Source organism: Psammomys obesus, unplaced genomic scaffold (assembly GCF_907164565.1).
Source record: "Psammomys obesus unplaced genomic scaffold, mPsaObe1.curated_primary_1811, whole genome shotgun sequence".
In the NCBI taxonomy this organism is placed as follows: Eukaryota; Metazoa; Chordata; class Mammalia; order Rodentia; family Muridae; genus Psammomys; species Psammomys obesus.
The window spans coordinates 17331186-17343786 of record NW_026596095.1 but is presented as its reverse complement, the minus strand read 5'-3'; the positions used below and the strand labels follow the sequence as shown (position 1 = coordinate 17343786).

Genomic DNA, 12601 nt, shown 5'->3' with positions numbered 1-12601 from the left:
ACTAACTAACTAACTAACTAACTAACTAACTAACTAACTAACTAACTAACTAACTAACTAACTAACTATATAAATTGGACTTGGCCTGAATTTTGAAGGTGGGCTAGCATTTGAATATACAGAGGAACAGCATAGGGTATTTCAAGTGGGAAAAATAACAAAGTCAAGATTTGATGTATTTGACCAACTGCTAGAACAGTGGGCTTACATCATATGTGTGGTATGAGGATAACAACAGATTAGGGCAGAGAGCCTAGAAAATCACAGTAGGACTTTGGGGTTATCATTCCTCAAGAGCTGGGAGTACCCAAAGCTTTCAGTAGAGCCATTGCTTATTCTTTTATGAAGCAAGCATACTGTACTAGCTATGTGGAGGAGAGAGAATGGTGATTGCTGTAAAAGGATGCTAATGAGGTTTTGATGAAAGTACCAAGACAGAAAATAAGTTCTCACTTAGCTGATCTTTCTGTGTGTCTGATCTTTCTGTGTGTTCTGATCTTTTGGTGTTTGGGATTATTCCCACTGGCTTGGACAGTAGATGCTGATTGCTCATCAAGTAGTTCTTTTTATGGGAAACATAATTCTCTTCTGTTTGTTACATAACCTTCCTTCTAGAGTCAGGTCCAGTAATGGTTCCAGCTTCTCCATTGAAACTGATCTTCACAGCAACCTCCACCATTGGGACTGGAGGATAGCCTACATCTGGCCCATGAAAAACATTCACATCCTTTCAGCCTGTAGGAAATGTTGATCTGGCTAACATTGGCACCCAGTGGACTCTATAATAGTTCTTATTGTCAATGGCCACAGTAGCATGCTGGTTAGTAACTTTAGTCCTCAAGCTAAAAAGGTGCCTGAGCCTGGCCAACTGTGGGACACTGAAAACGCTGAATTATTGATTCCAAGGCTGAGAATGGTGTCACCTGTGGCGTTCCAGTGAACCAGAAATCTGGCTTGACCTGTGTGGATGGTCAAATATTGCAATATGCATTCTACTGTAGTGTGTTTGCACATGTGTGTTTGTGTGCCCATGTGTGTGTGTGTGTTGAATAAAGAATTTCGACATGTTGAATTTTAAGAAATAAAATTTCTTAAACTCAGAAAGCTACATGGTCTTACATACTACATACTTAATGTGGTTCATGATAATGAACCAAATAAAAAATACAAAATGTGACAGAAGTGCTATTAGTATAGAATGCTGGTTGGGCTTGAGTAATGAAACTAGGCAGAAAGAAGAGGCCAGACTTTGGGACAGGAGGAGGGGGTTGGGGGAGAAATTTAGTCTGCCACAGGAGAGGGTAGCTGGTCGTTCCTGTATCCTAAAAACCAACATTTTGGAGCTGTGAAAGCTACAGGAGGAATTTAGGGACAGATGGTCAATGGTGATGACATTTAAGCCAGCCTTTAGTGCTTCTGCAATCAACAGGTTCTTTGTCTTTTAATTTCATTTCTGTTTTCCAGAAAACAATTTTTATTCTATTCTAAGCATTCGAAGTTAAAATGCATGATCCTTTTGTGTGTATCCTTAGGTATAATAAGCATTCTCAGCAACATAATAGTTCTGAGCATCTTCATTAAGTACAAGGACCTGCGGACACCCACGAATGCAGTGATTATTAACCTGGCTTTCACTGATATAGGGGTCAGTAGCATTGGCTATCCTATGTCTGCTGCTTCAGATCTGCATGGAAGTTGGAAATTTGGATATGCAGGCTGTCAGGTACTGGAGATCTTTGGAATGAAAACGAAGTGAAGTAAAGCAAACAGATGCCAACCTAAATGTCTTTTAAAAATTCCAGCCGGGGCTAGGGAGGTGGGTCAGTGGGAGAGGTGCATGCTGCGGGAGCAAGGTGAGCTGCATGGTAATACCCACCTTTATCCTCGCTTGAGGGAGGCAGAGACGGGCAGGTGACCAGAGCTTGTTGGCAAGCCAGTTTAGCTAAACACCCTGTTCAGAGAGAGAGACCCTATCAAAAACAAAATAAAGTGGAGAGCTATAGAGAACCCGTGTCAACCTCTGGCCTCCAAATACTCACACACCGGTGTGTGTACCGGCACACACATGTACACACACAAATACATCACATGTACAAAGCAACAAAAAAAATTCAATAATTCAAAACAAGATATTGTAGGATAATAGATTCATTGCTTTGGTGGAAAATAGATTAGCAAGGACGAAATACAGTTATTTTTTTATAATGATTTATATTTTATGTGTAGAGTATTTTGCCTACATATATGTCTTGCTGCATATATGTCTTGTACCCCATGTGTTCAATGCTGCTGGAGGCCAGAAGAGGGTGGTAGATCCCCTGGAACTGGAGTTACAGATGGTCCTGCGGTGCTGGGAATTGAATTCCGGGTCAGTTGGAAGAGCAGCCAGTGCTCTGAACTGCTGAGCCATTTCTCCAACCCCATGGATACATTCTCTAAGAGGATTTGTAAGATCACCAGTCATAAAATTCCTCAAACCCAGAGAAAAGAAACCAAGAAGCTAAACAATTCACATTCAACTATAGACAAAAAAATAACCTGCATATTCAAATAAAATGTACATATTAAAAAATTTTAATGTATATTCCCTTTCATATCAAACAAAATAGTTAGTGGTAATTATATCCTCTAAGAAATGTACTTATGTTACCACAGTGTTTTGTTTTGTTTTTTAACTGTTGAAGGTCTGTAGACCAGGTTGTCCTCAAACTCAGAGATCTGCCTGCCTCTGCCTCTTGAGTGCTGGGACTAAAGGTGTGTACCACCACACAGAGTTTAATTCTTTATTCTTTTAATTGCAAATGCTAACTAGCAAAATATAAGAAGCTATCAAACATAAGATCAGGTTTAATTCTTCTTTTGTAGAAAACAAAGTCGCTTTCTTTTAATTGACTCAAGCAAACAAACAAGCAAACAAACAAAAAAATCCCATCACACAGCTGGTTTAAGGGAGCCACTCAGACACTGTCCAGTCCCAAACTCTGTGCAGCCCAGTGAAGTTTTATACAGTCAGAATGGCATTTCAGATGCAGCAGACCTTTGCCTATGGCTTTATGTTTTTCCTCTCAATTACATTTTGTTTTTATGGTTCTTTCTATTCCAGTACCAAGAAAAGTAAATTTACTTATCTATCCTGAAAAGAGAAAAATGTATACTAGAGTTAAAAGATAGAAAAACAATTAGGTATCTATCCTTTTTCATAGGTGTTCTATCCTTTTGCTTATATCCATTCTTCCTCATCACCTAATGCTAGTGTCCCTTGTCTACTTTTCAAGTTATACACTGTACACTGAACCTGTTTACATTTATGCATTATATTACAGGCAATATATTACAGGCTAGTATCCACATACGAGAGAGAACATGTAGTTTTTGTTTTGAGTTTGGGTCACCTCTCTTAATATTACACTTCCCATGTCCATCCATTTTTTCCCACAAATTTTATTTTTTCTTTGCAGATGAGTAACATTCCATTTTGTATATGGGTCACATTTTCATTATCCAGTCATCTGTTGATGGACATTGAGTTTGGTTTCATTTTCATCCTGTCATAAATACCATAGCAATGAACATGGATGAGCATAATAGACTATCTTAAACAATTCTAGATTTATTTATTTGTCTTCTTTTATGTGTTTTGCCTGCAGGTATGTGTGTACCATATCCATGCCTGGTGCCCGCAGAGCTCAGAAGAGGGCATCTGATCCCCTGAGACTGGAGTTACAGTCAGTTGAGAGCTGCCACGATGCTGGGGTCCTTTGCCAGAACAACAAAATTCTCGTAACTGATGAGCCTTTTTTCCAGACCATAGCAGATTATCTTTTATCTCGTTGACAATTTTATACATGTAAACATCTTAATCATATTCACCCAACCCTTCCTCCACCTATTCCTCTTGAGGCATTACCAACACATCTCTCTGTCCCCTGTTCCTCTCTCCCTCTCTCTCTCTCTTGCTCTCTCACTCTGTAATCCACTAATTTCATTCAGTGGGTTATAGAGTGTGAAGCTGCCTACCAAAGTGTTAACTGATCTTGGTTTGATTTTGCGCAGGTAACCATAACTGTAGCGAGTTCATGAGTGCAATGGCCATGTCATGTCCAGCAGATAACATTGCATGACAGTCTTTCTCATCCTCCAGTTCTTACGTCCTTTCCGCCACCTCTTTTGTGATGTCCTCTGAGCTTTTTGTCATGAGGAATTGATAAAGATGTTCCTTTCAAGGCTGAGCACCCAGTTATTGTCAGCGCTTTGACCAGTTAAGGGCCTCTGCATTAACCGCTGTCTACTGCAGAGAGAAGCCTCTGTGGCCAAGGGTACAGGGAAGTCCTGACGTGTATGTATAAGCAGATGTCCAGAAGGCAATCTAACAACACGCCCCTTTAGGAAGAAAACAGCGATAGGAACCTTTTGTCCAAGTTTATAGTATCATGCACGAATTCCTTCCCATGGAGCAGGCCTCAAATGCAGTCCAGAAATGATTGGTTACGTCCGTAGCCTTTGTTCCACTGTTTCACCGTACGGGCGTTTAGTATGTTTGAGATGTATTCTAACAATGAGGCAAAGCTGAAAGTGGGTAGGGCTGGCAAGATGGCTCAGCACGTAAAAACGCCTGCCATTTGCAAGCCTGACAACCCAGCTTCATTCTCTGTAACCCACATCGTTAGGAGGGCACCAACTTCCAGAAACTGTCCTCTGACCTCCACACATTTGGCACGGCACCCACATGTACACATATGTACATACACACACATACACACCATTACACACAAAAAATGTAAATGTTTCGTGGGTGGGTGTTGGGATGACAGACTATTTCCAATTTTGATTTTCAGATTTATGCAGGACTGAACATCTTTTTTGGAATGGTGAGCATTGGCTTACTCACAGTTGTAGCTGTGGATCGGTACCTGACCATCAGCTGTCCTGATATAGGTAATGGTGTGTTTCTCGTCTTTCTCATTAGGTAACAGCCACTGAACATGTAACCCTTTTAAAGTACAAATATAATAGTTTGTAATCAGGTTCAGTCTTATTTCTCTAGAAATCCTTGTTCAAAAGTTTTGATGGCTTCCCACAACACTTAAAATTCAATCCAGATGTCAACAGACATCCTTCAAGGCCCCTCAGGATTGGCCCTGGCTGCCTTTCTGGCTTCGTCCTGGGTCCCTCTCACTTTAGGGTACTGGCTAGGTGTTTCACCCTTTGAGACTTCTGTATGTGTTGTTTTCCTTGGCCTGCAAAGCTTCTGTTCCTGCTCACCCTCCACACGTCTGTCATTCAGATTTCAGATTGCCTTTTTTTTGTAAGAATGTGAAGCCCCATAGACAGGCTTTGTGTGCTTTATGGTACTAGGTAGAGAATGTACTTGATGACTGTGTTGAGTCATCAGTGGAACCAAAGTGAGACCTATCACTGTGAACAATACTAATACTTCGTGTGCTTCACAACAGGAAGAAGAATGACCACCAACACCTACCTGAGCATGATCCTGGGCGCCTGGGTCAACGGCCTGTTTTGGGCTTTGATGCCCATCGTGGGGTGGGCTAGTTATGCCCCTGACCCTACGGGAGCTACCTGTACCATCAACTGGCGGAAAAATGATAGGTAAGAGAAGCATTTACATTTTATAATCAAATGCTGAGGTTGATACGTCTTAACCCTTCTCCTCATTTGAGTGCTCCTTAAATAGACTGTAGCAAAGGCTTCCTTGGGAGTGATGGTTTCATCCAAGTGGGAAACAAACAAAATAGTGAGTTATGTTTGCTTGCAAGTCAAGGTCATCTGGCTCCCTTTGTTTCCTCTCTTTTTTCCTTCCTCTGTCCTCTATTTAGGCAGCAATGGGGACACTCTTCTACTGTTTACTCATCTCAAAGTTGGAATCACAAATGGGAAGAATGTTAGCGAAGCTAGAGAGTAGTCCATTCTAACCAAAACATAGGCCACATCTGTACTGTCTTTTCTAGATGCTCTGGTATTCAAGCATATTCTAAGGGTTCCTGTAAGAATTCGCCATGAGTTAATGATGTGCCTCTAGGTTTTCCATGGAATTGAGGGTTCTTTAGTTCACTGAGGGAAATGAAAGGTGAGTCAAAAATAAAACAAAAAAATTCTCTAAAATATTTTTATGTAAAGAGTCAAACTTCAGGCTACACTTCAGCTCTGCTATCATACTGTGAAAGCAACCATCAAAAGTATGTAAATGAATGTCCATGACTGCATTTTAATAAAATGTTATTTACAAAGATAGTTGGCTGGCAGGAACTAGCCATCAGCCATAGTTTAGTGGTCTAACTGAATTAGGAACTGTAAGTCAAGCATTCCTCCTATGCCTGCTATGTTCAACAATAAAATGACTGTTACTATTTCGAGCAATTACTTTCTCTTCCCCTTTCCTCCATTTAAGGCATTCAGTGAGTTGTCACGATTGTTTTTTTCTTATTTCCAGCTCTTTTGTGTCGTACACCATGATGGTTATTGTGGTGAATTTCATTGTGCCCTTGACAGTGATGTTTTATTGTTATCATCATGTCACTCGATCCATGAGACTTTATGCTGCTAGTAACTGCACTGCACAACTCAACAGACACTGGACAGATCAGGCAGAGGTAACAAAGGTGAGAGGTCAAAGTCCTTGAACTGTATTGGTAATAAAGTTTTAAATGTACACAGCTGAAAAGTTCCACTGCCTCCCCCAGTTTTTACTCCCGAATTCTTTCTGCTGCTGTTTGTCCCCATGTTGCTGAATACTATGCCTATGTGCTCCTTGGCTGTCTCTGTGAGCTGTGATCCCTGGACTTCCTATTGCACAGACTGTGAGGATTCCTGTCAAGCCTGGTCCTGACGGTCCCCACATCTTTCCCTCTGCCTTTCTTCTCATCCTGCAACATGGTAGCAGTATTTGTTTACATTATGAAGCTGTCTCTCCCCTTTCGGTTTGTTTAAATGCTCCAGACACATGGTTCACTTTATCTTCTCTTTGGAGCTAAGTCTACCTGTACCCTTGAGTGCCTTGATTTCTCCTGGTTGGGCTGCTCTGTAAGCAGGGACTTTCTCTTCATCATATAAAAAAAGGTACAAAAGGCTCCTTTTCACATTGTCTACATGCAAAATACTCAGCCGCGTGGCTACTGTTAGAATCCACTGAGCTTAAGATAGGACTGTCTTTGGAAAGTTTGTTGGATTGAGATTAGCAATAACAAGGGGGTTGAGCCATTGCCAGTGAAACTAAAAGTTGATAGGAGAGAGTTTGCATGCATCTTTGCTTGAAGCCAACATCCTGTGCTCTTGCCAGCACATCCAATGAAAGGGTGCTTTTTGGAAGTGTCTAACACTCTTAGACACAATGTCATGTGTTGCTAATACAGCCATTTGCAAGGCTCTTATTATCACAGATGACTTCAGGAGCCGACACAAAAACAGTGAAGGCAACTTCTTTTTATGTGACCAACAGAATTCTAAGGTAGCTTTTCCTGCTGTTGTAGATGTTTTAGCCATGCAAACCTTTTAGATGCTAGTCTTGGTAATCATCTCTTTTGCAGATGTCTGTGATAATGATACTGATGTTTCTGCTGGCATGGTCCCCTTATTCCATCGTGTGCTTATGGGCTTGTTTTGGCGACCCAAAAAAGATTCCTCCTTCAATGGCCATCATAGCCCCGCTGTTTGCAAAATCCTCTACATTCTACAACCCCTGTATTTATGTGGCTGCAAATAAGAAGTAAGTCGTGTTTATTATGTTTCTGAATAAAATGGTAACACAGAAAGAATGTTAATGGCAGCGGCTAGTGCTCTAAGACATTCACAGGCGAGGGACAGAAGCCTATGACAACTGTCTTGGTTAGGGTTTCTAATGCTGTAATAAAATATGATGATCAAAAGCAACTTGTGGAGAAAAGAGTTTATTTCAGCTCAGAGTTCTACATCACAGTCAGGGAAGTCAGAGCAGGAACGATGGGCAGAAACCTAGAAGCAGGAGTTAATGCAGAGGCTATGGAGGAGTGGTGCTTACAGGCTTGCTCAGCCTGCTTTTCTTTTCTTTGTTTCTTTTTTGTTTTGTTTTTGAGACAGGGTTTCTCTGTGTAGCCTTGGCTGTCCTGAACTCACTTTGTAGACCAGGCTGGCCTCGAACTCGCAGAGATCCACCTGTCGCTGCCTCCCTGAGCACTGGGATCACAGGAGTGCGCCACAGTGCCCGACTCAGCCTGCTTTCTTATAGCACCCAGGACCACGTGCTCAGTTATGGCACTGACCACGGTGAGCTGGGCTCTCCCACACCAGTAGTCAATCAAGAAAATGCACCACAGGCTTGTCCACCGGTCAGTCTGATGGGGGCATTTTCTCAGGTGAGGTTCTTCTCCCTCCCCAGACAATTCTAGCCTGTGTCAGGTCGACATCAAAGCAGCCAGCACAGCACACTAGTTTATAGTTATTTGGCTTAGGCAACTGGAAAGTGCCAAGACCTCATATATTGAGAGTTCTACTCTTGTGACAGACTCTTCCCACATGGTGGCAGGAATGTCCTTGGGCAACCCAGACCCAAAGTCTACCAGCATCCAAAGACAAGCCTCATCTCAAATGACCACGTGGCAGACAAATTCCTGGCTAGTCACTGATTAGCTGGGTTTGACTGTGTTATCCTACTAGGTATATGGAATAGTGTTTTCCAGAGAAAAGAGTAGACAAGGCAGCAATGGACTCTCAGTGGATAATACAGTTGTATACAGGAGTGGATGATCACTGACTATAATAAAAAGTTCTTGTCCCTTCTCAGAACTCCTAGGTGAAGTTTAGATTATTTTGTTCTCTAGTACTGTCGGGTGATGAAACAATTTGTCGTGCTAAATCTTGGTAAATCACAGAATGCTGCTGCTGTGTCTGTTTAAATGTGGGGATTTGAGTGAACAGTTTTAGCTCTAGATATATGACAACACACAGAGACTTTAAGATGAGGTAGAGCACATAAGGAGACCAAGGATATATCAGGAGGTCAGAATCTGCTGAAGGTTCTCTGGGAAGGACCAGCCATTCTCAAGCGCCCTCAAATCCAACTGGCCTTTGCCAGACCTGTGAAAATGGATCCTTAATTTAACAAGTAACTCATTGCCCAGTAACTCATTGGGCAGTTGATGTTTCATCTTAAACATACATAGCTATTGAGCTATCAGGTGTCCTCCACATTTGTCATGGTGCAAAAGTTGGTCTTTAACTGTCTGTCCTATATATTTAGAAAGGTTCTCAACTGGAGATATTTTAAGTTGGGTGCAGTGGTTTATTTAGCGTATTTATTCACAGTAGTTGCTCCTTAGACATAATTGAAAATGCTTTAAAACTTTCATGTCATTATAGAATAGTCATTTTCTCTTGCTCATGGCAGGTTTCGGAAAGCCATTTTTGCCATGTTTAAATGCCGGCCTCACCAAGAAATGCCCGAGACAAGTGCTGTACAAATGGATATGCCTCAAAGCCCACTGACTCCCGCAAGAATCTGAAGTGCCAGAAAACAATATGCCACCAAATAGTTTATTTGTTATTTTGGGCAATATGCTAATTTTATTTTAAATATGAATCTGTTTAGATCAAGTGCACACATAGACTGTTGCCTTATTGGACCGCGGGTTCCTCCTACACAGCCAGCACAACTCTGCTTGTGCAGGGTTGCTGTAGAGCCTTCACTGCGTCCTCAAGGACAAGTGGAGAGCTGAGTCTGCTTTGATGAATCCAGGCGTACAAAACTAGTCTCTGTTCTTTCTCCTTAGAAGGCCCACATTACAGTGCCCTGATGACCCGTAGCTTGACCAAGTTTTCCATTAGACGAGAAACAAAATCATTTAATAAAAATTATAATCCTCAGTAATTACTTGCTGAAATGAGTTAATTGATGTGGTCAGCTATGAAAAGATATTGTTAGCATGTGGAACATGTTTGCAAGTGCGCATGTGTGCCTTCCTGCCTGCCTGCCTCCCAGCCTGCAGAGGACAGAAGAGGGCATCTGTTGCCCTAGAACTGAAATTACAGGCAGTTGTGAGTTACCCAAGGATGCTGGGAACCAAATTCAGGTCCTCTGGAAGAGCATCAAAAGTTCTTAAACACTGAGCCATCTCTCCAGCTCCTAAGTTATCATTTTTCTGAAAATATATTTTCCTATACCTGCCTCTAGAATTAAGTTCAAACAGAGCCAGGCTTTTTGTATTTTTGCCCTTTGTTGTATCCTGAACACATAGACTTATTCTGTCGGTCATATAGTAGGCACTCATGAGTGGATTTGTAGACTCAAAGTTTGTCATTTTTAATGGCTGTGACTATTAAACATAGCACCATATACTATTACTTAAAAGTGGACAACTAAACCACTTCAATTTTGTACTTAACTTTTTCTTATGAGACGTGGTCTCCTTATGCAGTCCAGGTTGGCCTCAGACTTGTGGTACCCAGTATCTCAATTTCTGGAGTTACAAATGTGTACCACCATGCCTGGATCAATGTTTTTCACTTTCATAGATGCAAAATTGGGAACACATTAATACAAATATCTTTGCAGGGATGAATATCAGTTTATTCTATCTGAGTCTTTATCCGGGCTAACTTTATTGGATAGAAATACAAGAGAATCTTATTGTTGCTGGCTTTCTCCATGGAGTGGGTCTGCACTGCGTTGCAATGAGTTTTCTCTTCATATTCTTACAATAATGCTCTATCCTATTTCCAAACTATGAGTTATAGACTGTAGCGTGAATTCATTTTACTTCACATCTCTTTATATTCATGTGAGACTATACATCTTTATCTATCACCTCCCCTCTTATAAATTGCCTCCTTAACACCTTTGTCATATTAAAGCCCTGCCTGCTGGTTTCATTGAGACAATTCTCTTCATTTATATCATGGTAAGTTGTTATAACAACTTCCTGCTCCCCATCCTCTGCCCTTTCTCACTGCAGTCGTACATTAAATCCATAGCCAACTTAAAAAAAATGCATTTCTAATCCTTCTGACCAACCTCTCAGAAGCTGTCTGTATCAATAATTTTTCTTGTCACTGTGGCAAAAGCCACTTAATGGAGGAAGGGTTCATTCTGGGTCATGGTTGGAGGGACTTGAGCTCAGCATATGCAGGAGAGGTGTCGCAGCTGGTCACATGGTATCTACAGACAGGGAGCAGAGTGACATCAACTCAGGTGTTCACTCACTGTCTCCTTTTCAGCCCAAGACCCCAGCTCTGGGGGTTGTGATGCCTATACTCAGGAAGCGTCTTTCCACCCGTTACACCAGTCTGGAAAGTCCCTCATAGACATGCTCATAGATTTGCCCCCTTGGTGATTCTGAGTCCTGTCAAGCTTACCATCACACCTGTAAAGGAAGACTGGATGCCTTAACTACAAGGCCAAGACCCTGCTTGCCATGACTCATGGAGACTTTTCAGCTTTTTGTAAAACTCCAGGGGCAACACTAAAATGTGCTGTGCTCCTGGAGAGCTCAGGGTGCTTTGCACCAGGAGCTGTTGGCTCATTCAGCTCCCACAGTTATGCTGCTTACAAAGACAACACGCCAAGAGTCTGTGCCTAGTCACAGAGCAGTTAGATGGCTGAGACTGTATTATCTAGAGAACTGCTTGTGGATTCTAGTTTGCAAAGTTTGAGTTCATTTCCAACAACAAAGAAGGGACAGCTTCACTTTAATGTGAAGGACTTCAATGGCGCACTAACAGTTAACGCTATATCAATCAACTAATGTATACAATAAGACTGCCTGTAAAGTTTTTTTAAGATTTATTTATTTACTTATTTTATGTACATGAATGTTCTATCTGAATGTATACCTGCACACCAGAAGAGGGCATCTGATCCCAGTATAGATGGTTGTGAGCCACCATGTGGTTGCTTGCTGGGAATTGAATCAGGACCTCTGGAAGAGCAGACAGTGCTCCTAGCCACGGAACCATCTCTCTAGCCCCACCTGTAAACTTTGAATCTGGCTCCTGATAGCCACTGGGCTGGCTAGCCTGAGGCTTTACCACTAAACAGCTCTGCTATATTCAGTTGGCCACCAATTCTCTGGGTCAAAACACCCATCAACCTGATAACATAAAAACCATTTTGGTCACTGAATGAGCAGCGTTTCCCAACAACATATTTTCCTTTTCTTGGGCTCAGACTTACCACCCACTAAAACCCAGAGCTGTCTCTCATCCCTGCACCTCCAGGACCAGGAAACTGTGGAGTTGTTCTTAAATGCAGTCTACATCATCCCCACACCTAATCAAGTGATTCTCCTTCCTCTGTGTTTCCCAAAGCCACACGAAGGTGGCAGCCTCACTGCTGCTCCCTAGGACCATAACCACTGGTGCCCACCTCAAGCTGGCAGCTCCTCTCTTGCTGGCTCTGAACCCTTTGTCCAGTAAAGCTACCTGGAAATCCCATGTAACCTGTTGATCTGATGAACCTCTCACGGCTTTACCTTTAAAGTTTTGCTGCCTGGAGGCTGAATGTGGCTTTTTAACAGGGCTTCCAAGACCATCTTCTGTGCTTGTCTTTCTCTGTGGTTCTCTTGAAGCTTCACACACACACACACACACACACACACACACACACACACACACACAC

At 42.0% G+C, this 12601-nt stretch overlaps 1 protein-coding gene across 1 annotated transcript in view; it reads left to right on the top strand.

The window, feature by feature from the left end:
- The window catches only part of Rrh (retinal pigment epithelium-derived rhodopsin homolog), a 12280-nt gene extending 2789 nt beyond the window's left edge, over positions 1–9491 (top strand). The window contains exons 2-7 of the mRNA XM_055628297.1: positions 1533–1723; positions 4836–4935; positions 5454–5607; positions 6449–6617; positions 7542–7720; positions 9377–9491. Coding sequence (XP_055484272.1) covers positions 1533–1723; positions 4836–4935; positions 5454–5607; positions 6449–6617; positions 7542–7720; positions 9377–9491 — 908 coding nt within the window. The remainder of the gene's footprint in view (positions 1–1532; positions 1724–4835; positions 4936–5453; positions 5608–6448; positions 6618–7541; positions 7721–9376) is intronic.
- The last annotated feature ends 3110 nt before the right edge of the window (positions 9492–12601 follow it).